Source organism: Fulvia fulva, chromosome 3 (assembly GCF_020509005.1).
Source record: "Fulvia fulva chromosome 3, complete sequence".
NCBI classification, from domain to species: Eukaryota; Fungi; Ascomycota; class Dothideomycetes; order Mycosphaerellales; family Mycosphaerellaceae; genus Fulvia; species Fulvia fulva.
The window spans coordinates 5750962-5778466 of NC_063014.1; the positions used below are offsets into that span (position 1 = coordinate 5750962).

Sequence of the window (27505 nt, forward strand, 5' to 3'; positions counted from 1 at the left end):
CCACATTACCACTTGTCAGACTGCAGGACTATCGTTGTGTACGGGTGACAGTGTCCGTCTCATAGCATCATGACATTCATCGCTATCTGTATCCGGCTGTGTCTCTTATGACCTCGCCATGCTCTTATACTCTCTACTGACTGCCGTACTTGCCCTGTAGCTCCTTGACCTTGGCCACATACTTCGTCTGCGCATCGGCTGCAGTAGTACCGGCCTTGACCTCCTTCTCCCATGCGCTGTACTTGGCCTTGCCCTACAGTGACACAACCGTTAGCCCTTCCAGACGAGCACTTGAGGATTGTGTAGCTTACCTTCAAATCGAACATGCCCGGCTTGGTGGCCTTCTCGAAGTCCTCAGCGTTTCCGATCTTGTAGAGGGCGTAGAGCTTTTCTGAGTCAGTGATGTGGTAGTGGGGTAGCCGGTCGTCCTTGCGGTTGTACCTCGAGCAGCTCGTCGTTGGTTGGGGTCTGCTTCAGCTTCTTGCTGTCCTCCGCTGCCTTGGTGAATTCTGCTGATGGGGCCATTTTGACGGTTGGTATGGGGTTGGGAAGTGTGATTTGGGTTGGCAGGAAACAAGTTGAGCTCTGGTGTTGATATCGCGGGGCAATTTTGGGGAACACCAGAACGTCACTACGGACGCACGGGACGCAAACTGTGCACGTGCCACGTGTTTTAACTGGGGTGTGATCAAGAACATTTCCCAGGAGTTCTTGACATTTTTTCTGCACTGCATCACACCAACATGGCACGCCGTACGTGTACCCAACGATCGCCTTACACGAGTAGCCTACCGAGAACCCGAGCTCCGTTCATCCAGTCGTGTGAGCAGCCTGGCATGATACACTGGACCACGGCTTTGCTTAGCCAGGGCCTCGATCCGCGTACTTCGGTTCATCGACACACCAGACACCAACCACGCAGCGAATGGCGACGTTCATAATGCTATCCGCATACCTCTTCGGGCAAGAAGATCCGCCCATACAGCCCTCACGTGCCCACGTGCTGATTGGCACTCGATGACGGCCCGCAGTCAGTCAGCAGGGCGGCCTTTGGCGCAGCTCGTCTTTCGCCCTCTGATGAGCATCCGTAATCTTTGGTGTATTTTTCCTGGTGCCCTCTCTATATGACCTTCATTCCCGCGCACTTCATCACTGTGCACATCAACATCTTCGCGGCCTCGACTCGCAACGGTCCACTCACTCCGCAGCATCGCAGCTGTCTTTTCATGCTCTACGAGGCCACGGCCATCGACCAGATCAACATGGATCCAAGATACAGCTGTACTATCTGCACGTCTCGGTCAGCGCTCAACTCATGCGCTGAGTATCACGAAGCACGCTCGGCAATAGGACACTTGGAGGCTCATTTTGGTAGCAACCGCCTACAGCTAATGCCATATCGACTGCTCCTCGCCGCAAAACTCCTCGCAGCCCATGAGTCGTTCGAGATGCCTTCGCTAAGCTCGGCCAACTACGCAGGTACGACGATCTTGAATTCTCCTTTTCAGGAGAAGTGGCATGCCCGGAAGCAAGAGAAAAAGAAGGAGCTCTAACGGTGTAGCCGCCAGGATAACGTACTAAGGCTATGCGTCTTGCTACAATACACCAGGATGCCGTTGCGGGCGAGTATCTGCTCCAAATCGCTTGATTTCTGAGACATATATGCAGAGCCTTTCATTGATATGACTGCGCCAGTACAGAGAGGGCGAAACGACATTGTTGACAGATCAGTACAATGGATCTTCGAAGACTTCGTAGGTCCTTGCCAGACCGGCCAGGCGTTTCCAGGAGGAGTCTATCCGGTTGAACACGAGAGTCGACTGATACGTATCGTATGGCGGACTGGTGGCGCCGCTGGATCGCGTTGAGTCAATCCCGCTGTCGGAGAAACTCTGCCTCGGTGTTTCTGACGCGACTGGAATTTCGATCGATTGCCTCCGACTCCACGGCTTTGCGTTCAGCTTTCCCCACGATACTGGCCGTGATGACTGGTCTATGTGGCATCAGAGAGTGTGCATGGAGGTGCAGGTCTACACTTACTTTTGACGACTTCTCGACGTTCCAATGAGACACTGCTGTCGGCCTTGACGTAGACCAGCACCCATGGACCCGGTCTTGGCTCTGCTTTGCCTCTAGTCCCAGCCATTGGATTGCAGTGTGGTACGTGGAGTCATTTCTATCGCAGGTTTTGAGACTTAGTCGACAATGCTCAGTGTGCTGAGTGGAAGACAGGGTAATGTTGAAGGATAGCGATCCCACCCTACAAGGGCGACCGGCCTGTGTTATGCTGCAAGGCCGAGTGCCAGAATGCTCAGGCATGCAGCCTTCTGCGTCAGAGTCATACGCGCACCGCCCACTTGCCATTCCGTTCGGGATACATCTCGCCTAACAATACTGGAAACGCTCTGCCACCCTCGCTTTCCCTAAGAAATCCAACTGGAGTCTATGGCGTTGCGTGGCCTCACAGGACACCTGCTCACCCGTCACAAGTTGCTTTTGTCAGTTCTGATCTCAGCCCATCGGATCACGCGCATCATCTTCACGAGCTTACGACTGGCTCTGGGCTAACATTGCGCCGACCACATGTTGTACTTCCGTCCATACCATGCCTTGCAGCCAATGAGCGACGTTCCCACTACAACTTTTGCTAAGCCGCATACGCCCGCAGCCCAGAGCTGCTTAAGACCCACATGTTCACTGCCGATGCTGTTTCCGCCAGGAGGCTTCTGTCGCATATCCAACACGGCCTGGGGCGCTGCATGGTGCGTGATGGCCGCATGCCCGAGCATGACATTCTCGTGGTGAGTCCTAACCTTTCGATGAAAAATAGCACCGTCGAGGCCTGCCACCCCGGTCTCGTTGCACATCATTCGTGAATTCAGCATCGTCGTGGGATGTGCACCATGATTTTTCAGGCCAGGGACTTGGATTAAAGAAGGCGACTCGTATCTCTTGCAAAGTACTCAGCTTCATACTGAATCAAGATTCAGTCAGCCCAGAGTCAACAGGTGGGCGAAGCAGAGACGACGCTAGGCCCGAGTCTGAGTATGTCCGTGGATGCGCCTCACAGTACCGAACTACATGCATTGGTAGCCCACCACCTATGCTTTTGGCATATAAGCGGCATCCTCAAATCGTGAGTATCGAAGTCAGCCGTGGCAGCCCTGTATGCTGGCCAGAATGAAGTGCCACCCATTTCCAAGAGTGGGAAACACCTTCGCCCTCTGCTGCAGCGTCTTCACGCTGCAACGCCATCTGTTGCCGAGCACGCTGCATGAGGCTCTGGTCATCGCGCGAGCACTCAGCATCATGGACCGTTTAAAGGTCGCACTCACGCGGCGCGGCGCGCGGATCCAGTCCTACCTTCCGTATGGCTGGCGGCTCCGAAAATCTCGCTGGATCGTCCAGTGCTGCTAGCTCATTGTCCTCATTGACAGACATTGGCGATGAAGGATCACGACCGGTATGGGGTCGACTCCAGAACTCAGATCCAACGGACGAGAGTCCATGGGCACGTAAGATCATTTTGTCGTTGGGTAAGTTCATTCACCGCACAATAATGGGTTATCTCATGTACCAAGACATCATCGACTTGATATAACCCAGATAGGGGTGGTGTACGGGGTTATGCATCCCTCCTGATCCTCGAGGCATTAATGCAAGAAGTGCGCAACATTGAGCGGGAAATTTCGGCAAAGAATGCAAACAAGAAAGAGGTGGAGCTCAACAAGAAGCTAGACAAAGGCAAGCACGCTACTGCCAATGGCATACCGGGTATATCTGCCAAGAACCCCGTGCTTGCGATGGTGGAGAAAGAAAAGTCATTGGGCAAGAGCAGTATGGCTTACTGCTGGCATACCAACTCTGGCGACGGGCCTGAGATCCACGAATACTTTTGGCCACACCACTACATCGACTATTTTGTGGGGACGAGCACCGGCGGATAAGCAATGAACAGCCATTGCCTCAAAGTCCTTGAACTTACGTCGCGCAGCCTAAGTGCCATCATGCTGGGTCGGCTCCAGCTACGTGCCGACGAAGCCTTGGAACAGTACAGTGTTGTGGGAGCGAAGGTGTTTGCACGCAAACGCTACGATTTGTTGACCATGTATGGAGTGGTCAAGAATCGCTACAAGTCTAGATACCTGGCGCGAGCGTTTCAAGCTATCTCGGCACGAAGTCGACTCGATACGCCGGCAAAGCCACCAAACGGCAATGGCGAGGTGAAGAAGGCGAAGACCGCGCTGGGTAGAAAGTACGATAGGATCAAGGCCGACGAGCGCCAGGCCAAACACGTGCGATTAGCCAATGGCAATCCTGACGGTCCCAGAACGTGAGTAGGTCTCGTGCCTTGGTATCAGCTCTAACTTGATACAGTATCGTTGTCGCTCATGGTGGAGATGACGCCTTGGAAGTCCAGCTCTTCCGAAGCTACGACCATCCAGTCCCGAACGAGCCTGCAGACGCGCGAGGCAGCAACCGACCACCGCGTCCAAAGCATCACAGGCCACTCGCTGCTGCCAACGTCCCATTATGGAAGAGACAAACCGCAGACTGACCAAATACATGATCGCAACATTGTCAACGCTTTTAGCAAGCGTAGGGCTTTCCAGAATAAAGTGCTGGGAGTCCGAGGCGAAACACGTGGACTTTTCTCAGACGGTGATCAACGGTCGCCCGGAAGGCTCCGCGCGAATCGAATACCTACGGTTCAATGTGTCCTACCAGTACGACGTCAGGGGAGGCACCCAGCCTACAAAGTACCGTTTAAGCAAGATCAAGCTGGGTGAATGGCGTGGGGAGGATGGCGCCACTATCAAACAGTACATGCAGGATGCCGTGACGGAGTACTTGAACTCGCCTGGTCAACGTGATCGGATACACGATTGTGCCAAGGCCATGGTTGAGGTGCGGCGTGAAAGGCAGCGCACGGTGCGATGGGAACCTTTCGCAATGCACGTCGAGTACATCTGTCCAGTCGAGGGGCAGAAGTGCGAAGGTCAAACGTTCGAATCGAGGTCGAAGTTGCGGCAGCACGCGGTCGAGCAGCGTGGCTTTGTCTGGAAAGTCATGTGTGTTGGGAGCGATCGTAAGGTCTTGTTCCAGTGGGCGTGCTTGTGGGATCAGTGCGGTGAAAGACAAGTTTCCGTCTTCGCTGACGACGCAACGTTCAAGAGGCACCTGGCCGACTACCACAACAATAACGAACCCACCGTCATGGAAGACAGCCAATTCGAGTCGTGGCTAAATAGCGGACTCAAGGTGAAGACGCCCGCCATCTCCAGGACGCAAACGATGGCAAGCTATCTTAATCCAGGATGAAAGACGATTTGACGACACTAAGTTTTTGATTCGTCTCCTTGGACGCCACACAAACATACCACCAGCATGACTGCGAAAGAACTTGATGCAGTGCTCGAGCTGGGCGCGAGGCCTCAATACGGACGTGATTGGGTCAAACTCTTGGATTGTCACCACTCGCGCGGCGTTGACACAGAGTCGAATAAAGGGCGCTGCCCGCATTACTCTCCGCACACAAAACCCAAACATTGTCTCGACTCGCACGATCAAGAGTGCTTGTGCGCAGCCTACAGATTCATCGGGGCGTCATTTGCAGTCAAATGGCTACAGTTTTGGGTCACTGTAATGTGTAATCAGGCCATAGCTTTGCACTTCTTTGCGGCCATAGACCGTGCATTTATACTCCGTGCGCGGATAGTATTAGAATATATCCAGGGATCATCCTTAGAAGAACAAAAGCCCGCCTTGAGAGCCTTGAGAGATTGCCCTCTACGCAGAGCATCGTGCATCTGTCCACGTGAGTGGGTCTCGAGCTCAGCCCGTGGTGGCGCATTCCTGCATGAACGCTTCGTCCTCCAAGCCACCTTGTATTCTGAGCTTCGCCCCGTTGCAATTTGAGGCCGCCTCCAGTCGCGAATAACCGCAAGCTCGCGGCAAGATGCAAGCAAGACTCCTAAGACTCCAACATGGAAATGCTATCACACTCTACGATCATGGACCAGTCAAGAGAACGATTCCTGTGCCAAGCTGAGACAGAAGGACGTCTCTCTGAACAGGACTCGAAGTACCACATATTCAGCTTACAAGCAGTAAGTCGTGCATTTATTGACGAGCCGCGTGGTGGTTGACTTGCCACCGTAGGATGGCGCCATCGAGCATGAAGTTCAGTTCGATGTAGTGAGCCAAGCGCCAGCAAGCGGAAAGTCCGAGAAGCACGATACACCGCGTCGAACGATTGACTACCAGAGAGGACTAAATAGTGCTCTGAGATGCGTCTTACAAAGCAAAAGGCCCAAGCACAGAAGTGGCCATCCTGATGCTCTGCCTTTCAGAAGCGCCGAAGCCATGCGAACAGTCTTCCAGAATTTGAGCCTTCCATCAGCATACTTCGAGATAGCTGATGGCTCGCCGGCTACTGCCCAGTCGTATACATTCAAGACACAAAGTCACAATCCTCTCCGATTAGAGCTTGTAGCACATTGCATTACCAAGCAAGGAGACTGGGCCGTGGCTCTCACTCACTCTGCTTCAACAGGATCTACCACCGTGTTCTGGAGTCTAGACGAGCGAATAGACTCTTCGCGGCTTAGCGAAGATCTACTAGCGTTTCCTCAACATGCTATACATCCAATGCTAATCCCATGCATCATGTTCGCCGCAACCCTCCGGATGGCAGTCGAGCGGCGGCATATGATCAAAGACCGATTACAAATGCTAGAAGACTCCATACCACGCATTGGCCGAACAGTATCCATCATCTCCGAGAAAGTGCATGAGCAAGATGCTGCTTTCGAGGACTCGCACGACTTCGACAGGCTGTTCAATCTACTCCACAGCTGCAGGAAAGATCAAGCAAGCAGAAAGGGCAGGTACGACTTCTGACAAAGCTTCCGTGACGTGATAGAGCAAGGTTTTCTGTATTTCGAGAGCCTACTAAAGAAGCAGCCAAACGAAGAGCACTTCCAGATCAATGCAGAGCTGAAGCGATGGTACGATATTACATGGCAACGGATCGAGAGTCTGATGGCTCGAGACAAAGACCACATCGACAGGGTAGAGAACTTCTCTCAGACCGTCAGTCCTCCAACACGCCTGTAGAGATCCATGAACTGACGTACCCGGAGCTTTACAGCCTGATCCAGCAGCGGGAGATCCAACTCCAATCGAGTATCGCAAGAGCTGCGCAGCGAGATAGCGAGGGCATGAAGTATATCGCGGTACTTGGCTCGATCTTTCTACCGGCCAGCTTGATCGCGGTAAGCCATCGTAAGGACCGTGGCACAACGACGCTGACCTGTGTCAGACCATCCTGAACGTCCCCGTGTTCCAATTTGCTCGGGGCCCAACACTATTTGGTGCGTATATGGCCATCACGATCCCTTTCTCAGCGATCGTGGTCTATCTGTGTCTCAGCCGTCCGTACTGGATCAAGTGGCGACAGGGACGATCATTCACGAGGAGACGGGGTGATGTGTCGATGAAACGCACAGCGACAGGGATGGCGTGAGCATGGTGCTCTTGGAAGATGGCAGTAGCCAGAGCGTATTATGGATTCTTCGACCATCAATCAGCACAGTGGCATCATCACCCAGGTCACGGAGATCGAAGTGATCCGCGCCTCTTCCACGCGCCTCTGTGCAAACGTGTCGATGCTTCGAGAGGACTCTAGAGGACTATGCATTCACAACAGAGCCTCTAAGAGCAAAGACTTACTTTGTGTATATATCTGAGGTCGTCAGGGCCACGAGGCGACGACAATAGACCCACTACTCTGATCACGGGGACAATTGCTTACATTCACATGCGAATCCACTTCTATTCCCTTCTTTCTTCCCTCTGAGTCGCAATGCTCTACGACCCTCTACAAGACAGGTCTATACACCACCACAACGCCGTCAAGATCACCTCTGTACTTTTATCTCACCTTCTCGAGCCACAGTATGCTAACCTATGCACGAAGCGACACGCCTCTTTCACTCCCCCACGCCCAGCATGTGCAAACGCAAGCCACCGTCAAAATACCGCGACTGTCCGCACATGCAGTTCCCGGTCGCGCGTATCAGTGAATACTGCGTACAGACCAGTAAGTGAAAGGACATTAGGGAGGGATGAATGCATGTGCTGACATATGATAGTCCAAGACAACTTACGGGCCGCACGTGAAGGCTTTTCATTCTCCATCTGGCCTTGCGCGTCAATGCCTCCACCCACCATTGAGGTGCTAGGGCAGTGCGAGCTCTGCCATCCTCGCAAGGGAGACCGTCTGATTTTGGCGAGTATCAACGAAGCGGCGCTGACCGCGGCACGTGAGAGGGAGGCGGGAAGTGAAAGTGGGGAGGAGAATGTCCCGCCTTCGTAGCATATGGTACCGTAATATCGCGTCGGGGATCGGCGTCTCCGAAGATACTATACGACCAGGCAAGCAGAGCGCGCTGCCCACTATTCACGCTGGATTTGTTTGCAGATATGCATCCCCTGCACACCGCGCTACTTCGTCTTCTCAAACATCTTCTCGACCATCCCTCTACAAATAGGATGATAAAAGTCCTTCAATCTCTCAAAAGTACTGTCAGCCAGCTTCCGATCACACTTAATCAGCTCCTTATACAGCGGCCTCACAAACTTCATCCTGCCAACCTCACCTAGCAGCTTGGCCGTAGGCTCATACACGCTCTGGTCGCGAGCTTGAAGCCCTACTACTAGATAGCGACTCACAAGCTCAACGTTCTTGCTGCTGGCGAAGCCGTACTCTTTGCCCATGGTATCAACGAGCTCTGGGGAAAGGGGCTTGTCGAAGGTCTGGACTTTCTCGAGGAAGACGACGCTTTGATTTGCTGTGAAGTTCTCGATGTCCTTGCTACTGGGCTTGAAGTTTGCTTTGCCTAAGTTGAGCGCTTGCCATTGGTCTGCTAGTTGGTAGCATTGGTCGGCGAGTTCGGTATCGAAGTCGGGCTTGGGTGGGTAACCGGCTGAGTAGAACCACTTGTCCCAGTCCACGTCATTGAGCTTCTTCGCTGCATCGTTGTCGTTGGCGAAGAAGTCCAGCAGGGTGGCTTTGAACTACAAACAAAACTATGTCAGCTATATTCGAGAAGCGCATGGTAGTATCACAGCGGTGCGTGCTGCGCGTGAAGTGAGGCGGGCGCATGTTCTTGGATGGCGTCCTCCAGTCACGTACCTCGTAGCTGTCCACGGACTTTTGCTTGAAAGCGGTGAAGTAGTGTGGAATGAACTTATCCCACTTGGCCTTCCCTACCAACTTCTCCAGGTGATAGAGGAAGACGAAACCCTTCTCGTACGGCACGCTCGAGAAAGCATCGTCCGGATCCTTGCCCTATAAGAGAACCGAGTCAGCTATGCTCGAGCGCCGTGTGGGGGGTCTCAGAGGACGCTATCTGCAGAGAAACGCAGCGGAGTATCGTTGCGCATCTCTCAGACCTACTGAACAGGCCTGATGCCTTGCAGAACATACCTTCAGATCCGGAATGAGTTTCGTGAACTCGTGATCTTCACCGAACCCATCAATACTGTCGCTGAGAGCTTTCCAGCCAATGATGGCAGAGAAGTCGCGGTGCTTGTCACCTCCGTGGATTTCGGCCACGAGACGTCGCTCCAGATACACAGTCCAGCCTTCATTCAGCCAGAAGTGCTCCCAGCTAGCATTGCTTACGAGATTACCAGACCAGGAGTGGGCAAGTTCGTGAGCAATGACGTCCACGTTCTGCCTATCGCCGGATATCAGAGTCGGTGTTGCGAAGGTATACACCGGATTCTCCATGCCGCCGTACGGAAAGCTAGGAGGAAGAACCAGAACGTTGTATGTAGTCCAAGCGTAGGGATACACGAGCTTCTCCGCGGTCTGCCACAGCATCAGTTCGAGTACTTGGAATTGGACCTGCCACTGGTAAGTGTGCGAGTGTACGTACCTGAATGAACGCCTCGGTATCCTTCTCAAACTCCCACTGGCTGGCCTTGAGCTCTTCCGGGCCTGTCCAGACAGTCGAACGTGGTCCAACAGAAGCCGAAGCAAGATCACCACTAGCAAGCGCGAAGAGGTAAGAAGCCATAGGAATCTCTTGGTTGTAGCTGTATAGAAGTGTGCCAGGTTTGCCATTCTCACCAGGCTGGAAGTCCTTCACGCCAGCTGGAAGACCAGAAGCCAACACGGGAAGGGGCGACCTGATGTTGAAGGAGTATGTTGACTTCACATCCGGTGTGTCCTGGCAGGGTAGCAGGGAGCGCGCATGGATGGCTTGGCACTGAGAAAACATGTAGGGATGCTTCTTGTTGCTCGTTTGGCCTGGAGTCAACCTGAGGAACACAGGGTATCAGCCATGTTACACAGCATCAAATGGGATGCATGTCATCGACGCTATATCACTGCGTGGGTCATCGGACATACCATTGTAGCGCTGTGCAGTCTTTGGTTGTCTGGACGCCAATCTGCAATGTGAGACGTGGCGATGCTGCTTCAAGCTGCTTCTTGTTCAGATCTATCGTCAAAGGGCTGCCATATGGCTCTACACGCTTCGCCGACAGATCCCAGTCGACCTTTTCATCACCGATGTCAACACTGACGATGTTCAGGTGGCTGAAGAATGATTAGTACCCCTGCTAAGTCGTGTTTCGAGTATTCTATACCTAGTATCAAGGACGATTTTACTCTCATCTGCTAGCTTCTCGAGCTCTAGTTGAACAGTGCCCAGTAGTCGCTTAGCATCGAAGTCGATGGTGAAGTTGGCGGTCGTGTGCTTCGTCCGCCAAGCATTGTAGTTGGACAGGGTGTTCGGGTCCCGAGGTGCATGTATGTTGCGAGCAGCTTCCAACGCTACCGCATCGGAGGCTTTAGTCGGTCTGATGGCCATATTGGCGTGAGACGCTGCAAAGCAACGACTGAATGTGCTTGAGGCCACCCAACGGGCAGGAACGGCGATCGAGGTCGTGAGGGCTCGGCCAAAGGAGCCAAAGACGTTCATCCAGCGACTGGGATGCTCGTAGCTGTCGGTCTTGTACACATTCGCGCCAAAGGAAAGAAGCGATTGCAGTCGGGTGACAAGCACAATGGTTGATGTTGCAGTGGAGCGGGCAGGAACGACACGTGCAGCCGAGAAGTTGGCGCGAAGTGGCGCAAGGTGCACGGATCCCTCCCGCTTCGCTTCTGTTTTGGTCTGACGCGACTTGGACTTCATACCGTCATCACTCTCGCGCCGACATCCGCCATTCACTCTCCACCCTTGCGACTGCGCATCATCCGCAATGGCTCGCCTGCGCAACGCGCCGGCCTCGGAGGCGACTGCAGCGGTACCTGCGACACGGACGACGAGAGGCCGTCCCGCATTGAAGGAGAAGACCAACACGACGCGACCGTCGACTGCGCCGGTATACGAGGACGATGGCAACATGGACGACTTGATCAAGGACGCGAAGCCGAAGAGAGGACGTCCGAAGAAGGCACCGCAGCTGTCCGATGAGTTACTCATGACTAGTGGCTTGGGGCTCCAGGATGGCGCCGGCGCGAATCAGGACAGCGAGGCGCCGATGACTACGGATGAACTGGCGAAGAGTGATGATGTGCCCGTCAGAGTCGCAATTGCGAAACCAAACCGACGGCCTGCGCGTCCTGGTAGGAAGGTGTTGCACAACGAGCAGCAAAACAAAGTCCTGGAAGGATTGAAACAGCGAATGGAAGCGACAGCCAAGGATCAGCGCGCAAAGCCAGCACCAAAAGCGCCATTGGAGACTGCGGAGGTAGACTCAGATACCATTGTGGTCGCGCAAAGGTCGTCAGTCAAGGCCACTGAGCCTCCTGTCGAGAGGTCCGACTTCTCACTGTCGCCTTCCCCACCTCCACCCGGCAAGCTCAGCACAGCCAGACGCCCTTCTGTCGTACAGCCCGGATCCGCACTGAGGTTGCAGAACACACCAGCTGTCGAAGCGAGCATGTTGGCCTTGAAGAACTTCAAGCGAAGGCCGAGGCAGCTGAGTATGCTGCAGATGGTCCAGCAACGGACGGCCAGCGCACGTCCATCGCTCGCGAACACTGCTGCCGCCGACCCTGCTGTGCAAGACACGAGTGTGTTTGACCTTGATGTCAGTGACGAGGAGGACGACTTTGCGCCTGAAGCCGAAGGCACGCCACTGAAGGTTACAAAAGCGCAGCGAAAATCATCTGCGAAGAAGACTGCCGCTGTTGACGATGAGTTCAAGTCAAAATCCAGCACCAAGAAGCGGAAGTCTACTGATGTTGATTCTTCCATGGTCTCTTTGAGCTCCTCGCGATCAAAACGACGCAAGTCGACTCGCGATGAGGATGAGGTCGAAGAATCTCTGCCAGCCGCGCATGAGTTTGCCGCGTTGCCAACATCTTCGGCACGAGCTGCGACTCCACTCCCAGCAGAGACATCTGACATCCAGGTCGTCAACTCACCATCGACCTCCACCCCACCAACGGAGCCTTCATCGACCCGCCATCACAGTCCAGACAAAGAGGACGACTTCGCCGTTCCTTCGACAGAACTACAAGAGCCCTTGGTGCGGTCATCTCCAACACCAGAACTGGAAGATGAAGCGGATGGTGCTATACCCAATGGAACGATGGCCGAACCTCTCAGCAGTAGTCCAGTACATCGAGCTTCCAAGATCATGGATAGCTTTGACGCGCCACCAATGACACAGATATCGCCGCCCGCTAAACCTCAACGCAAGAAGAAAGTCAAGCCTCTAACGACATCTGCCTTGCAGTCATTGTTGCCAAAGAAGCGAGCTCCAATGAGAGCTCATCGCAAGAAGACAGAGTATGACCTCGAGTCCGACTCTGACGAGGAAGGCAGTCAACTTGATGCGAGCCACCTGGAAGACGATGAAGACGAGCTTGGAGGCGCTCTGAGGCGGAAGAAAGCCACACCGCTCAAAAATGCGAAGAGAGGACGGCAAGGCAAAGGCACCACGGCACGAGCATCTTCCAAGGCTCCGGCGCGAAAAGCTCCTGCCGCATCAAAGTCGAAGAAAGCATCCAGGACTTATGGTAGAGCAGCGACCTCAGATAAGGAGAACGACGGATACGACTCGGCCGAAGAGGAAGAGGAAGAGTCGACTTTGCCCGAAGTCTCAATTTCGATGGAAGATGCTTCGCTCAGTAAAGAGCTCGAAGATGCCAAGAAGAAGTTCGCAGAGGTCGATGATTTCGACATGGAATTTGAGAGCATGAGCCATGAAGATCATCGCAGCTCCAGTCAAGGATGGAGATGAAGAGGGGGTGCGCTGGTGCGCTGGTGTGATGATGATGAAGAAGCTTGGAATGTGCATGATGGCAGATAACCATGCCGTCAAGATCTGTATTTCTCGCAACTATTGCTCTGGTTCATCCCAGATCCAAACCCACCCTGAGATGCATCGTTGCGTAAAGTCGCTCCGAACGCACTGTTCCGTGAGGATCCAAAGCCACCGTGGCTGGCATTGTTGCTCTGAGAATTATTATCTGCTCCAAACAGACCTCCACTGTTGCTTTGAGAATTATTATTTGCTCCAAACAGACCTCCACTGTTGCTCTGAGTGTTACCGCTTCCGAATAGAGAGTCTTGACCGTTGTTTGGGGCTGACGTTTTCTCGAACAGCCCTGCGGATTGAGTCGGTCCGGGCTTGGTAGTCCCAGCGTTACTGCCGAAGAGACCAGAGCTTCCAGGAGCGCTGGGATGTGGTTGGGCAGGGGTGCTGCTTCGTGCGAACAGTCCTCCTTTGTTGTGGTTTGCTGGGGTTGCTCCAAAGCCACTGTATGGAGGAGGTTGATCAGAAGACTCTCGTGAGCGGGTCGGGAGGGTGGTGCTGTGGTAGTGTGACGACGGTTCGTCGCTGTTGGCTGGTTGTGGTTCTGTAGGAAGGTCAATGTGGTGACCTATTGTTATGGGTTTCTGCAATGGGCACCTACCTTGTCCGATGTACGCATATTTGTAAAAGACCTTCGCCGTGTCCTTAAGAACATCAGTCTCCCTCTGGAGTCTGTCGCGTCGTTCCGCAGCGTCGGCCGGCTCTGCAGCTAGCAGTGAAATCTGCTGATCGTCCATGTCGTAGATCGCATCTCCAGGAATGACGCTAGGCAAATCGTGCAGTAGGCAAGCCTCGATGCCAAGCATGGCGACATTGTCCACTAGAGTGTCCAGTGCAACCTGTAAGGAGGTCAGTACAGATAAATCAATATCACTCATCTTGACATACTTGGTAGTAAGCTTCAGCACGATCGACAGCTTCGGCGGCCAATAGCAGATCTTCACTGAGATCTTGTCTCTGAGCCTTTATAGCCCACTGCACTTCGTATGGTGCAGCGGCTGGATGGGGGCCCCCAAAATCTGATCTCGGACGTTGTATGCGCCTGAGGGTAGCCTCGTAGGCTCGACTGTATGTCGTAGCGTGCGAGCTCTGGTACATTCTCAGAAGCTCTTGCAGCTCTGAATCTAGTTGACTGATGCGTGCATCAGCCTTGCCTTTGCCGATACCCATCAACTTGGCTACCTTTTCAAGATACGGCACGGAAAAGGCTCGCTCTGATGATGCGTTACCGCTGGGCGAGGAATTGGAGGGTGGCTCGGGTGCACGGCTGCTTTAGGTCAGCAAAATGCTGTAAGCTATGGGCTGAGGACAGACTTCTGCTCGTGGTCACGATGCCGCCCTTTCTTCTGCATCTGTAATGCGAATCCCTCTAAAGTCTGGGTGATAGTACTTCTCAGTCTGTTCTCTTCAACCGCAAAGAAGTCGGAGAAGTGTCTGTGAAGATACTCTCCTTCTAGACCAGCTTCGACCAATCGTGCGAGTCGTCTCATGGTGCTGCCCAAATATCGGCGTTGATCCTTGGCAGACGAGCGCAACGGACCTAGTCGGCGTAGCGATGATTCCTTCTGGAGAATCTTGCTTTCGATCTTTGCAACAAGAGATGGCAGATTAGTGAGTATAGCATCCATAACACAAGTCGGGAGATTTGCTCTCGACGCCACCGCTCCCACTTGATCTTCAGGCAGACTATCCCCTGGAGGGTGAGCAAATAATGAGCCGGCCGGTCGCTCATGGTGCTGCGACCCTTCGGCGGCTTGTGTGGGCTTCCGACTCCGCAGTACATATCAACCAAGACCTGGGACGAGGTTCTCCTCCTGCAATGTCTCCCAGCATTGTTGTAGTTTGGAGTTAGGGAGTACCTCTGCTTCGGTCATAACGCCAAGCGTTCTGGCCTCGATTTCGGGAGCGTTCGACACCAGATTGAAGATTTCATCGTCTTCTGGTTCTGACGCAGCTGACAGAACTACGAGAACGATGGCTCGAGGGTCATTGAGGCGCCGCAAGACTTCTTTCGATGGCTTGTTCTTGTCTTCAGCTGCCCGATCTGTGGTCGTGACTTTGCTGACTGAGAACGGCAAATCGCCAAGCACATCGAGGACATTGAGATCGTAGCTACTGTCCTCAGCCTGGCGTTGATAGACCAAGATGTGCGGGAAACCGAGCTCATCATCGGTCCCGTCAGCATGTAGCTTGCTAATGACATCGAGAAGCTCAGCACGTTCTGAGGGTCTCAATTGATGAGAAGCAGAATTGCTTGGAATGTTGCCCATGGCTTGATGTGTCCTCAACGATGCTTGCGCTTAGGATTTATGACGGCTTTGAGCCTCTCGTTTCTGATGCTGTGTCTATGCCACTCGGTCAGGAGATTGGAGGCGGCATTGAAGTGGTTGCGACATCGAGCAACGATGAAGTCACAACTGGTTGGAGTACAGTGGACTTCTGCAAGAGTATGCATAGAACTAATCGATATGATCCTGGCAGCTGCATCGACATTGTGTGGACAGTCCAGCCCAAAGGTGATCCACCTGGACCACCATGAGAGCTTGCCTACGCTGGGGTGCTGTTGTCAACAACGAAGCTGTGATAGTGACCATGGTGAGAGTACTGCTGTCTTTCTGGTGAAGAGACGGTCTTAGGCATGAGTCTGAGACGTGGATGTGTTCATCAAGAAGAGAAAGTGCTGTCGTGGGTCCGTGCGTGCAGCGTCAACGGCTTAGCGACTCGACACCGAGATCCTTCTTCGCAGTAGGAGGTAGTCTTGCCCTTTTTGTCATGGCATAGCATCCCCATCATGCACATCCATGGCAGACTGCAAACCAGCGTCGTGACCCGAGCGAGCGCACGATTTGCTGGCGCCAGAAGCCTTGCAGCGACTCAGACGATACGAAAAGCCAGCGCGAGAAGCACTCTCTGATCGGCTGGCGAAGGCACACACGATATCCGATATCAGGGGACTGCCAGAGCACCGGATCATGGCAGGGAAAGAGCTGTCTGGCGTAGAGCAATATGAAAGAGTGCGTCTTCGGGTCTTGGGCGTACAACATAGAGCCAGCCGTGCGTGCGGCCGTAGCTGTGAAGGATCAGGCGGTCTCGTAGAGATATACGTGCGTGGTACATGAGAGATCGCGAAGGACGTCTTTCTCGACGCAGAAGACATGCATGTTGGTGCTTATCCTCGAAACCGTCAAGGAGCCCTATGCCCATGAACGCCTTTCGCCCGAAGTTTGCGCGGGGTCTATTATAATGCAAAGGGAGGTCCAGTAAGTGACGTATGGCATGATCTTTAGCAGAGACGTCTGTACGGCGAGATAAGAATACTCTTTTTTCATAGATCTTGAAAAGATGAATGCTGCTGAGTTCTCGAATGGCACTCACGTCAACGGCAATCCCAACGCCAAGCCAGACATTGTGATCGTGAGTCGAAGACAGCTCGGATAGAACCACTCTATTGACCCGTCATGCATAGATCGGTGGCTCCCTTGGTGGTCTATTTGCTGGCGTCGCTCTGAAGAGTCATGGCTACAACACGACTATCGTGCGTGTTACCCTCGAATCACGATATTGTCTTTCGTTGACATGCCATAGCTCGAACGAACACCAACTTTCCTCCTCGAGAATCAAGGAGCTGGCATCGTAGCTGGCCGCGATGCTATCGACTCCTTCAAGAAGTATCAAGCTACAAGCGCATATACCTGAACCAGAAAGGAGACATCATCCATCAGGAAGCCAACAGGCAGAACATGACCTCCTGGGGATTTGTCCTATTACCTACTGCGAGCCGTATGGTGCGTCGTCAATGAACTTAAGGCGTGTACTGACGATACCTGCAGAACTACGACCGAATCGACAGAGCCTATTCTCGAAGGCGGCAAACTCCCAGAAGAACGCCTCACGGACGGCACATACAACTACCGCCACGGCTGCACCGTAACCTCCATCACCGACGAAGGCTCAAGAGTCCGCGTCAAATTCACCCGCAAACAAGACAACGGCGTCGAAATCCCAGACGAACTCACCACAACCCTCGTCATCGCAGCCGACGGTCCCTCCTCCACAACGCGCACCATGCTCCACTCCGAAGTACAACGAACCTACGCCGGCTACGTCGTGATCCGTGGCACAGTCCCCGAAACCCACGCCTCCCAGTCCGCCCTCTCCGTCTTCCGCGCACGCTTCTGCTTCTCCCACTCCCCGGGAATCCAAAATCTCACTTACACCATCGCCGGCGAGAACGGGTCCACAGAGCCTGGGAAACGACTCCTCAACTTCGTCTGGTATGCCAACTTCCCCGAAGGATCCGAGGAGCTGGAGAAGCTCATAACGGATAAGGACGGGCGACGTCGGCATATCATCATCCCGCGTGGCAAGATTGCGTGGGATGCGTGGGAGATGCTGAAGAGTAAGGCGGACGAGCGGCTTCCGCCGCAGATGGCGGAGATGGCGCATAAGACGACGACGCCGTTTGTGCAGTGTACTACTGATGTCATCGCGCCGAAGAATTTATACATGAACGACAAAGTCGCGCTCGTAGGCAATGCTTTGGCAGGGTTTAGACCGCATACTGTGGCGTCGACGAGTCAGGCTGCGTTTGTTGTGATGGGTGTGGTGGACTGGTTGGATGGGGGGATTGATTAAGCGTAACGACCGACGAGCGCTAGCCATCCACCTACGCTCGAGTGTTCGCAAGCTCACACGTCGCTACGGTGGTGGCGTCAGCGAGGAGGGAGTGGAGCTCTATCACCAGCCCTCAACTAGCCTTGGCGCCCGCTCTGATTGGTCAACTTTCAAGTTTTAGGGTCACGTGACCTACCGCACTGTGCCTGTTGGCGAACTCGCAAACATATACTCGTCGCTAACGCCTATGTCGTCGTATAATAAGCACTGTACGTCGGGTAGCGGTAGCGTGGATCGCACGCTACTTTGCAGTCTAGAAGGGTTGGTAGGGAGCTCCACTCCGCTACGCTTACCTTTGGAGGTTCACAACCGCCAACAGCACATTTTAGGAAGCAGTTTGTTAGGCAGACGATGGAGTATGCGAGGGATGCGCAGGCTAAGGGTGTGAGGATTGGGGATCGGAGTCAGTTTGAGCGTTTGAGTGTGAGGGAGTATATTGAGGATCGGAATATGATGAGTGTGCCGCATAAGGAGATGGTGTTTCCGGAGTGGACGAGGGAGGGTTTGGATGGGATACAGTCGGGATAGTGACGGGCGTTTTATGTACATTCTAGTCATTTTCAATAATTTCGTCGTTGAGGGGAAGGGGGATTGGTCGAGATGTACCGCGTACGTGACCCCACCGAGAGTGCCTGTCTATCAGGCAGTGGACAGAACGAGACGATCTATAACCCTCAGTACCCGGGAGGTTGTCCATGGTATGTGCAGCACATCGGATTTTGTAAATACACAGCTGATTTACCACAGGGTCACCGTCGTAGGGGGCACCCAGCTCCCGGAAAATGCCACAGTCATAGACTGCGAAGTCCGCGCCAAAGTACTAGATGTCCACCATCAAGTCATACTTCCGCAAGCATAATCCCAAACTCCCATCCTACATTGCAAACGACAATGCATCAAACATCGGCGAGAACGACGGCGTCTACAACAAAGCCGGTCGAGGGATGCCTGACGTATCTGCCAACGGACTTACCTTGGCCAGCTTCATCAATGGAACGCAGGATTGCAGTGATGGGCCTCAGATTGGTACCTCGATCTGGGCGGCTGTTGTGACTTTGATCAATCAGCAGCGAACAAAGGCAGGGAAGGGACCTGTTGGTTTCATTAATCCTGCGCTTTACGCTAATCCTTGGATGATGAATGAAACTGTTGGAGGGTCTAATGCCAATTGTGGCAGTGCCTGGTTTGAAGCGGTGCCGGTTGAGGTGAGTTGTAATTGTCTCGCAGGATCCTGTGAGTGGTCTTGGAACGCCCAAATATCCTAAGCTGGTCAAATACTTTTTGAGCTGCAAATGATCATCTTCGCCGTATAACGTCAAGGAACAGGCGTGCCATGGCATAAATGGCATGGACACCGTCCCGAAACCATCATTACATGAGGTGGTCCAAGGTACTGATGACTCGAGTCAGTCCTGGCCAGCTTCGAGATTGTTCTGTTTGAGGGCGATGCGAAATGGAATCAAAGCGTCAGGCTGGACTCGGTCGGCCTGGATCCATGATCCTCTGACATAGCCTTCACGGCTCTCGTACAAGACATGCTGGCCGCTGGCGATGACGCCAAAGAAGGCAATGAGTGATGCAGACGTTACCATCATCTTCAACGTCTCTTCAAAATTGAGAGAAGAAGAATGGAAATCGCGATGTTCCAGCCTTGTTGATCTATTATGCTGTATCATCGGCCTTGCTGTGCCATGTGAGATCCCAGCCACTGATCCGATGGCTTGTAGAGCGGAACATCTGTCACTCGATCGCCAGTGATCGCCAGCACTTGGCCATCCATCTCTGAGGAGAACGTGGCCATCCAGCCGTGTCTGTGGCACTCTTGGTTGGACAATATCTTCAGCCTCATGCAGTGGAGCTCGAGCTCCAGAGAAGAGCTGCTGTCAAGCGCGTTAAGCTCCAATAGCACTAGTGCCACAAACTCAAACAGGAAGTGAAGAGATGGCACGGCTCGGCGGCTCGAACTCCATTCATGGCTTTTGCACAATGTTGTCTTGTAGCTGAATCCTGCCGACTGCTCTAGCTGAACATCTTCTCATAGATATGCTCACCGGTCTCGATAATCTCTATCCGATCTCCAACTCGCACCACACCGCGCTGGAAAAGCGGCATCATTGACAATCCAAAACATGGATGCGGCTTCGCGCCCTCGTCCACCTGCCGCGTCCTCTTGAGCGTCTTGAAAGGCTCCTTCCGATCTTGCACGCCGGTCTGCTGATCCACGTTGGCAAGGACACATCTAGCCGTCCTGCAAGCGACGTGATGTGATGCCGGTACGATTGCATTCGTCTCGATATCGACCGTCTGGCCAAACACAACCCGCTTCCACCTGTCTTCTTCATACGCGGATACTCCTGCCACGATAATATTCGCTCTGAAACGGCCAATGTCCACTTTATGCTCGGGCGGGACCTCGTCGCTCAAGGCCTGCACACTATGCATGTTCAAAAGATGCACCTGGAAGGCGTCTGCGAAGCCGACCTGGAACGTCTCATCTTGATGATCCGCAGGCAGGCTTCGCTGAATGCTTCGTAAGTCTCGAGGGTTGCTTCGGAAGAGAGCAAGAGTGTGTTCGATACCAAGAAAAGAGCCGAGCTTTGCGAGCGACTCTACATCGATCTCGTTGGTCATATTGATGCACCACGGGCTGTCTAGCCAAATGGTCATGTTCTCAAGTGTGTACTGCTTAGCTTTGGCGTGCTGTGCGGTAGGTTCGAGAGGGAGCTTGATCGTGACATATCCAGCTTGCCCGTTGGTATTGCGCTCGTCAGGAAACTTGATGACTAGACCCCCTCCGTTCTCAACCCACTCGTTGCTGGTATTTGCGTCCGAAGTCTGTTGGTGCGAGTGAGGGTCAGGTAGCCAGAGTTGTGTCTCCAGAAGAGCAAGCTTGGGATACTCTCGCTGGGTAATGAAGCGCCATTGCGGCGTGGCGTCTGCATCGACCTGCCTGCTTTCTGCGGTAACAGCATCGTTCTGTCGCACTAACTGGGCGAACGAGAACAATCGGTCGTACGCTAGCCCTGTGCTCGAAATCTCGGTGGCAGGGAGCTCTACTCCTCGACAAGATTTGACAGGATATGTGAAGATTGCTTTCACAAATGGTGTGCCATCATGCTTCGAGTCTCGCCGGTCCAGTTGTCTCGAGACATGCTCATCATCCAGCCGACTCTTTCGAAGGCCGGCTCGAAAGCAACCCGGTATGTCTTCTCTCGTCGGTATCGCAGAGCTTTCGGCCTTTCGTCGTCTCCTCAGAACAACGATCAATACCGCCAACAAAATCAGCGCCAAAGATCCTTTGATCGAGTGTAGATATGTCCAGTAGTGCTCCAGAAACGCAGCAACCAGCCCCTCCATGATTGTCGTTTTGTCTGCAAATCGCCAAAAGGAAAGGTCGCCACCACGTTGGGTCGTTCAGCGGCTATAAACAGCTGATGTCAGGCCACCGGAGTGTTGCCGCAAGTTGCCACTAGTCGGGCCAAGCCATGTGATGGCAGGCTAATCCAGGTAGGTGAATGGAAGCCGGCGGGTTGGGAAGGGACAGGGTCTCTGGAGGACCGCTCAGTGGCTCGCCGATAGCGACACCCCATGGCACGAAGTGTGCTGAAATTCGCGCCAAGGATTTTTGACAGGGGTTGGAGGGGAATCACTTACAGGCTACAGCGTCTGTCAGCAGCGGAGTTACAGTCTGCTTCCACGTCCGATCGTTACCCACTTTCAACCCTGTAACGTCCAGAAGTAGGCAAGAGGACGACAGAAACACCGTAAAAGCACTCTAATCCCCGGCTAAGCGCAGTTTCATAGCATCCGGAAGCACTATCGATGCTGGTTATGCTTCTTTCTTGACCTTGCAAAAGCCAGTCAAACCGGTGGGTAACGATCGGAGGTGAACAGAGACTGTACATTTTCCGTTAGTGCAGATCGTCTTATCCCAGCGAAAACCAGGATCATAGCGAATCGGCCGGCGCAATCACTGCGAACGCTAAAGTAACGTTGTTACTCCGATGCTGACAGACGCTGTAGGGCTCACCTTCACTGATCTGACAGCTGTGTTCCAGAGGTTCATGCAAGCCTTGCTTACAGCTATTGGCCAAGCATTTCTGGTCTCTCGATGAAATATCTATCCCTTTGCAAGCTCGTTCACAAATATACTTTGCGATAAACCAGGATATTCAGCCTCACTATACCTGTTCGAGGTGTAAGTTCACGTCCGTGCTACCCCCATGTGCCTGTCGTTGACGTACAGTCCTGGGCATAGTTTTTACAACCCCTATTCTTCCACCTTTCCTCATTAGGAAGGATATATCCACTGCTTGGCGTAGCTCACCACCTGGTGTGTCCTCCATTGTTGGCTATTACTGCCTCGCAGCGTTCTCGCATACTCTTGCATATACGTCGTATGTCCTTAGGTGTAAGCTTGGCCCATTCTTGATAGTGAGATTGAAGGTAGCAACACTTCCTGAGATGGACATGGATAGCCGGAAGTGGTTAGCGTACATACAGGGGTTGTCAAAACTATGCCCAGGACTGTATTAGATAAGGACGCAGCTGGCAGGGAACAAGCTGACTTTGGAGAAACTCTGACCGAGAGCAGGTGCAAAGGGATAGCTATTTCCTACTCTGCTGCGACACTTCCTCAGTCGCCGGTTTGTCGTTGGAGACGACATCCCCAGCCTGATCACTATTAAAGGTCAAGAGTGGTTCGATGGTCAGGTCCGGGGTTGGCGGGAGCAACCTGGCGTGAACGACTCAAGTCTGTCGGAAGTCTTTGACCCTTGACTGGCGCGCCAACCACTGCTTATGTGTCAGTTAGCTTCCCGACTGCTAGCTCGCAGCAAGCATAGTGCAGACCTCTAGCTTCGTAATTGTTGATGGAATTGTGCATTGTCTCTGTATGCCTCGCAGCTCCTGATAGCTTCATGGGCTAGCGGTACAAGATACGAGTGTCGTCGGGACCACTTGGGTGATGGCGCCGTTGTTCTGCTTAAGTATTGGTAAGTCGTCTGTGGCGCAGCGGTCAGACGAGTTGCGATTTATTGGCGGTGGCGAGGCACAGGTATATCTGTTCGTCTCACATAACCAAGTCTGAAAGCGACACTGATATCTTGGCTCGTCCTTTCGAATAGTCGATGACGAGTTGTCGCATGGCTGGCTGGATCTGGATTCGATACATGTCTGGCCATCCGCAACAGATCCTGTATATGCTGGGCCTGCCATTCATTCGAGCGGTCCAATGATCCACCATTTACGACAAGCTTCGTCTAGGCTCGCAGCGTACAGTAGCGCCGCCGTCAAGGGTTCTGCAGAGAGTGACCCGTCTCATGGGTTGCGAGAGGGGCTACTCATGCACCTTACACCTGCTCTGCTGGTAGTTGCAGATGATTCTCCCAAAATCTGACTCCATCGAGGCACTGATCTCGACAGACCGCCCCAGTCTCTTCAGCCATCTCCAATTCCTCTGTCGCGACACCAATACTCCAGCCAAAGCGCTCGGCGGTCTCCTGTGCAGTGACTCCACGGCCAAACGCTTTTTCGACCGGCGGGAAAGCGTACTGAGGTTCACGAAGCCATCGCAGCACGCTGGCAATAGTCTTATCGTCTGTCCGACTCCTTTCTTGCACGACCAGAAGACCGCTCTTGAAGTGACGTAAGCGAATCGGCAAGCGAAGGTTGTCCCATTGCTCCGCTGCCTTCTGAAAGTCAAGCGGAGAAATCAACTCGATACCATTGCGAGTTCGATTGAAGACCTGCCACAGGTCGACAAGCGACATAATACCGCCTTCTTTCCTCAGAACGCCTTTCCGATCGTCTGTGAGAAATTCGGCCAGATCTCGAGACAGCTCAGTAATGTAGAGCTGCTCTGCTGACGACCCAGACCCAAGCATATCTTTCGTTGTCATCAGACCAAGTGCTGATGCAGAGTCAGATATGATTCGTCTGGCGTCCGAGTCTCCATCCGCGCTGCCATTGCTTCGTTTTGCGAATTGCTCTGCCATCTCGATGACTTCTTTGGCCGAAGTCATCAAGGCGTCCAAGTCTTCGAAAGCGGAGCCTATCACAGTCTGGTTGTTCTGTCGGAGAAGAGCACCCCTCTGCTCGAGGCCAGCGATGCCGACAACACGTTGCGGAGTGCTCTTGGCAAGAGGACTGCCATGTGGCAGGTGGTAGCCATTTCCGTTGGGTGGAGTTTGTGATGATCGCGGTACTGGCGGTGCACTTTGCAAAAGCCACTTGCGTTGCACGAGCGCATTTTGGAGTCTTTCATGGAACGTCTTCTCACCACCAGCGCGGAAGGAGAACTTGATAGTCTCGATCGTTTCGTCGCCAGCGAGCGTGGACACATTCCGTATGGGCCCTGGAGAGGCGCTTCTGTCTGCATCGTCCCCGAAATGCTGCAAACGCTGATCTATCACGCCTGTGAAGGATGCACCACACACCTCGCATGATGTGAGAGATGGATGGTTTTGGAACGTGCATCGAGGACACTGACCGGCTGGTATCGATCCAGACGTCATGTCATGCCCTGTCCCAGGCTCAGGGCTGTCCATGGATCCACGAGGTGTTGTCGGCGTTGCTGGCATGGAACCAGCGCTGGCCCGGTTTGACATAGCGGCAATAGCAACTTTCGTCAACAGCACCAAAGGAGGCTTGACACCACATGCTTGGCATGGAGGTAGGATTGTATGCTGATTCGCAGTAGACGGATCAAAGTTCGCTGGCACTTTGTTGGAGAGTCCACATATCGGGCAGACCCAAGTAGCATTGATGTCTCGTGGCGGGGCAGGCGATTGCGAAACTGGCCACGGAGACGCAGAGGTTCGACTCACCAGAGCATCGCTAGGATTAGCATACTTCGGCACCGGGCTCCTGATGCCCTGTACTGGCTTCTTCACAGCCTTGGGAAACAGCGTGATCTTTGGCGAAGACTTCATGAAACCGCCATAGAATTCTATACGGTCAATTTCTTTGAGGTCAACGGCCACCGAGTACTTCCTAGGCTCCACATTGTCGATGTAGCACACACGGTGCGAGGTCAAGTAGGCATGCCCATTTTGGTAGTTTGCAATCTTGTCTTTGCCTTCGTACAGGCCGACACCATCTTGAACGAAGAGCAGCGTCTCATCGTCGTACAGTGACGGACGAAGCGCCGTCGTCAAGTCAAGCTGGCGAAGGAACATCCGCAGACATGGAGTTGATGTGATGGTGCGATATGCAGTCCCGGTCTTGGTGATGGAATTCTGTCGTGTCAGATTGCTGTGTGACGATGTGCTTCACACCACAAGACAGCCAAAATTCAGGGGGGCAGGCAGAGAGTTGTTTTGGGAATCGCTCCTGTGTGATGCACTAGCGATTGTGATTCGTGTTGGGTGAACAACAGTCGATGATGAAGACGGGCAAGCAAGCAAGCGAGACCGACGATTCATGTCGATGAGTATAGCACGTGACTATGGCAACGTGACCCACATTCCGCGCCCACTTTGCTTTCCTTCACCGATCCCTTCTTCCTGCCAACCTGCTTCACCACACCCACAGGCAGCGTAACATCTTGACACCACCGCCACCGAAATAACAAAAGACGTCTCCGCCGCTTCTACTCTCACACTCTCACTCTCATACTACAATACACCACCGCTACGTCGGCAATCTCGAGCACTCATAAGGGACACTCGACACTTGCCGTCGCAAGCATCCGGAGGCGCTGCCAACAATGACAGCACAACCCGCCTTCGCGCCTGTCGCGGCGAGGCGAACACTCGTCAAAGACCCGCCATCGACAGCGCCGCCGAAAGCCACCAACTTCTCCTCTGCCGTCGTCGATTACGTGCAACGTGCCTTCTTTGAGTTCAACAGACAAAAGGACACACCCCTGTTTGTCGGCATCACCGACAAGGACATCCGCGTCAAGCTCTCTTCCATCGTCAATCAGGCGACCGCGGAAGGCATCACCAACTCGAGAGATTGGTCGACGTACCCACTACCACATGAATTTGTGTTGGAAGAGCGGCGGCAAGCAGCAACCATGGCCGCTCCCATGCCTCACTTACCTCTAGCTAATACGAACCACGCCTACGGACAGCCAACCGCGACCTGGGCACCGGAGCCGGCCTTGCAGAACAAGAAACGGAAATCACCGGACCAGGAAGTCGCCGACTCGAACGGACAGGCCGTCACCCCACCATGGAAAAAGCCCAATACTAAAACTCTAGCGGAGCGTATCACAGGCAAGAGCAAGAATCAGGAGAAGAAGCAGAAGAATAAGGCCAACGCGAACTGGTTCGATACTAGCGATGCTGCTCTTGCGGCACGGAGACAGCGGTTTGGCAACGTATCCCCTGATGCATCTCCATATATCTCTTCTCGTGACGATTCACCTGATGCCAATACCGGACCCATTGTGGGGACTTGCGAAGTTGTCGAGAAGAACTATTTCCGACTGACTGCTCCGCCCAACCCAAGTACTGTGCGGCCGCTTCCTGTTCTCAAGAAGGCTCTTGATCATCTCTTCCGCAAGTGGAAGCAGGACCATAACTACAATTGGCTTTGTGACCAGATGAAATCGCTACGACAAGACATCACAGTTCAACGCATAAAGACGCCGTTCACCATCAAGGTCTACGAAAGGCACGCCCGAATCGCGTTGCAGATGAAGGATTTGGGTGAGTACAACCAGTGCCAGACACAGCTTCGTGCATTGTATAAGTCGAAGTTGGGTGAGAACGGCACCAGCGGAGGGGCAGAAGATGAGTTCACGGCTTATCGCATTCTGTATTTGATTTACACGCGCAACCGGACCGACATGAGTAACATGTTGGCCGATCTAACCACAGCAGACAAACAAGGACAATATGTGCAGATGGCGCTTCAGATCCGTGCAGCACTGGCGTCTGGCAACCACCACAAGTTCTTTCAGCTCTACCGGGACAGCCAAGATCTGGCCATGTTCCCATATCTGATGGACATGTTCGTTGACCGAGAACGACTGGCGGCACTCGCTGTCATGTGCCGAGCGTGAGTTCTCCCAGCACAAGATGTACATGATTCACGCTAACGTGTTGATAGCTTCAAACCCGATGTACGAAGCACTTTCCTCGTCAAAGAGCTCGCGTTCGACAGTGTCGACGACGATACGCCCGCGAGTGAGGATGATGCTGCTGCGCATAATCAGCGTAAATGCCTTGAGTTCATTCAACGATACAGCGGCGACGGTCCCTTCGAAGACAAAGGTGACGGCGACATTCGAGTACTGACTGGCAAAGCCGGACATGTGTTCGAACAAGCAAAACAGGCGGCCTTCGGTAGAGTCGACATCAAGGGTCAGATATAAATGGCCCAGGTTCTTCATCCCCCAGTCGCGCCATCCCTCCTACGCGTACAACGAGACACTAACCTTCATGCCTGGCGGACGAAGTGGTGAGGAGGAGAAGGATGGTGGGCGGCAGCAGGTGGAAGTGGTTTTTGTGCAGCGCATCGTCTTTTCGTCTTCTCT

General features: G+C 53.4%; 16 protein-coding genes across 16 annotated transcripts; 9 read left to right on the forward strand and 7 right to left on the reverse strand.

Annotated features, from left to right (window-relative positions):
* Positions 1 to 133: 133 nt before the first annotated feature.
* On the reverse strand, positions 134 to 525 carry CLAFUR5_08670 (Acyl-CoA-binding; the record flags this gene model as incomplete). Its single annotated transcript, XM_047907818.1, has 3 exons — positions 134 to 253; positions 312 to 386; positions 442 to 525. The coding sequence occupies 3 exons, from the start codon at positions 523 to 525 to the stop codon at positions 134 to 136; spliced, it is 279 nt and encodes a 92-aa protein (XP_047759593.1).
* A 599-nt stretch (positions 526 to 1124) lies between these two features.
* Positions 1125 to 1553, forward strand: CLAFUR5_08671 (uncharacterized protein; the record flags this gene model as incomplete). The annotated part of the gene is made up of 1 exon (XM_047907819.1): positions 1125 to 1553. One exon carries the CDS (start codon positions 1125 to 1127, stop codon positions 1551 to 1553), a length of 429 nt encoding a protein of 142 aa, XP_047759592.1.
* A 174-nt stretch (positions 1554 to 1727) lies between these two features.
* Positions 1728 to 2146, reverse strand: CLAFUR5_08672 (uncharacterized protein; the record flags this gene model as incomplete). The annotated part of the gene is made up of 2 exons (XM_047907820.1): positions 1728 to 1993; positions 2041 to 2146. 2 exons carry the CDS (start codon positions 2144 to 2146, stop codon positions 1728 to 1730), a joined length of 372 nt encoding a protein of 123 aa, XP_047759348.1.
* A 1224-nt stretch (positions 2147 to 3370) lies between these two features.
* Positions 3371 to 3947, forward strand: CLAFUR5_08673 (uncharacterized protein; the record flags this gene model as incomplete). Its single annotated transcript, XM_047907821.1, has 2 exons — positions 3371 to 3536; positions 3607 to 3947. The coding sequence occupies 2 exons, from the start codon at positions 3371 to 3373 to the stop codon at positions 3945 to 3947; spliced, it is 507 nt and encodes a 168-aa protein (XP_047759594.1).
* Positions 3948 to 4007: 60 nt separating this feature from the next.
* Positions 4008 to 5322, forward strand: CLAFUR5_08674 (uncharacterized protein; the record flags this gene model as incomplete). Its single annotated transcript, XM_047907822.1, has 3 exons — positions 4008 to 4333; positions 4378 to 4490; positions 4541 to 5322. The coding sequence occupies 3 exons, from the start codon at positions 4008 to 4010 to the stop codon at positions 5320 to 5322; spliced, it is 1221 nt and encodes a 406-aa protein (XP_047759597.1).
* Positions 5323 to 5987: 665 nt separating this feature from the next.
* On the forward strand, positions 5988 to 7528 carry CLAFUR5_08675 (uncharacterized protein; the record flags this gene model as incomplete). Its single annotated transcript, XM_047907823.1, is given in 5 exon segments — positions 5988 to 6110; positions 6163 to 6890; positions 6909 to 7095; positions 7146 to 7277; positions 7325 to 7528. 5 exon segments carry the CDS (start codon positions 5988 to 5990, stop codon positions 7526 to 7528), a joined length of 1374 nt encoding a protein of 457 aa, XP_047759596.1.
* Positions 7529 to 8508: 980 nt separating this feature from the next.
* CLAFUR5_08676 (Leukotriene A-4 hydrolase) lies at positions 8509 to 10886 on the reverse strand (the record flags this gene model as incomplete). Its single annotated transcript, XM_047907824.1, has 6 exons — positions 8509 to 9081; positions 9200 to 9355; positions 9494 to 9880; positions 9948 to 10332; positions 10424 to 10612; positions 10663 to 10886. The coding sequence occupies 6 exons, from the start codon at positions 10884 to 10886 to the stop codon at positions 8509 to 8511; spliced, it is 1914 nt and encodes a 637-aa protein (XP_047759351.1).
* A 391-nt stretch (positions 10887 to 11277) lies between these two features.
* CLAFUR5_08677 (uncharacterized protein) lies at positions 11278 to 13269 on the forward strand (the record flags this gene model as incomplete). Its single annotated transcript, XM_047907825.1, has 1 exon — positions 11278 to 13269. The coding sequence occupies one exon, from the start codon at positions 11278 to 11280 to the stop codon at positions 13267 to 13269; it is 1992 nt and encodes a 663-aa protein (XP_047759350.1).
* A 77-nt stretch (positions 13270 to 13346) lies between these two features.
* Positions 13347 to 14972, reverse strand: CLAFUR5_08678 (uncharacterized protein; the record flags this gene model as incomplete). The annotated part of the gene is made up of 4 exons (XM_047907826.1): positions 13347 to 13888; positions 13946 to 14183; positions 14233 to 14611; positions 14659 to 14972. The coding sequence occupies 4 exons, from the start codon at positions 14970 to 14972 to the stop codon at positions 13347 to 13349; spliced, it is 1473 nt and encodes a 490-aa protein (XP_047759406.1).
* A 156-nt stretch (positions 14973 to 15128) lies between these two features.
* CLAFUR5_08679 (uncharacterized protein) lies at positions 15129 to 15614 on the reverse strand (the record flags this gene model as incomplete). The annotated part of the gene is made up of 1 exon (XM_047907827.1): positions 15129 to 15614. The coding sequence occupies one exon, from the start codon at positions 15612 to 15614 to the stop codon at positions 15129 to 15131; it is 486 nt and encodes a 161-aa protein (XP_047759353.1).
* A 1072-nt stretch (positions 15615 to 16686) lies between these two features.
* CLAFUR5_08680 (uncharacterized protein) lies at positions 16687 to 17040 on the forward strand (the record flags this gene model as incomplete). The annotated part of the gene is made up of 3 exons (XM_047907828.1): positions 16687 to 16758; positions 16811 to 16879; positions 16930 to 17040. The coding sequence occupies 3 exons, from the start codon at positions 16687 to 16689 to the stop codon at positions 17038 to 17040; spliced, it is 252 nt and encodes an 83-aa protein (XP_047759176.1).
* Positions 17041 to 17084: 44 nt separating this feature from the next.
* Positions 17085 to 18546, forward strand: CLAFUR5_08681 (uncharacterized protein; the record flags this gene model as incomplete). Its single annotated transcript, XM_047907829.1, has 3 exons — positions 17085 to 17124; positions 17195 to 17871; positions 18427 to 18546. 3 exons carry the CDS (start codon positions 17085 to 17087, stop codon positions 18544 to 18546), a joined length of 837 nt encoding a protein of 278 aa, XP_047759177.1.
* A 296-nt stretch (positions 18547 to 18842) lies between these two features.
* On the forward strand, positions 18843 to 19314 carry CLAFUR5_08682 (Aorsin; the record flags this gene model as incomplete). The annotated part of the gene is made up of 2 exons (XM_047907830.1): positions 18843 to 19223; positions 19246 to 19314. The coding sequence occupies 2 exons, from the start codon at positions 18843 to 18845 to the stop codon at positions 19312 to 19314; spliced, it is 450 nt and encodes a 149-aa protein (XP_047759178.1).
* A 723-nt stretch (positions 19315 to 20037) lies between these two features.
* CLAFUR5_08683 (Mitochondrial amidoxime reducing component 2) lies at positions 20038 to 21375 on the reverse strand (the record flags this gene model as incomplete). Its single annotated transcript, XM_047907831.1, has 1 exon — positions 20038 to 21375. The coding sequence occupies one exon, from the start codon at positions 21373 to 21375 to the stop codon at positions 20038 to 20040; it is 1338 nt and encodes a 445-aa protein (XP_047759219.1).
* Positions 21376 to 23369: 1994 nt separating this feature from the next.
* CLAFUR5_08684 (Vacuolar protein-sorting-associated protein 36) lies at positions 23370 to 25196 on the reverse strand (the record flags this gene model as incomplete). Its single annotated transcript, XM_047907832.1, has 1 exon — positions 23370 to 25196. One exon carries the CDS (start codon positions 25194 to 25196, stop codon positions 23370 to 23372), a length of 1827 nt encoding a protein of 608 aa, XP_047759173.1.
* Positions 25197 to 25726: 530 nt separating this feature from the next.
* Positions 25727 to 27343, forward strand: CLAFUR5_08685 (uncharacterized protein; the record flags this gene model as incomplete). The annotated part of the gene is made up of 2 exons (XM_047907833.1): positions 25727 to 27027; positions 27079 to 27343. 2 exons carry the CDS (start codon positions 25727 to 25729, stop codon positions 27341 to 27343), a joined length of 1566 nt encoding a protein of 521 aa, XP_047759084.1.
* Positions 27344 to 27505: the final 162 nt, after the last annotated feature.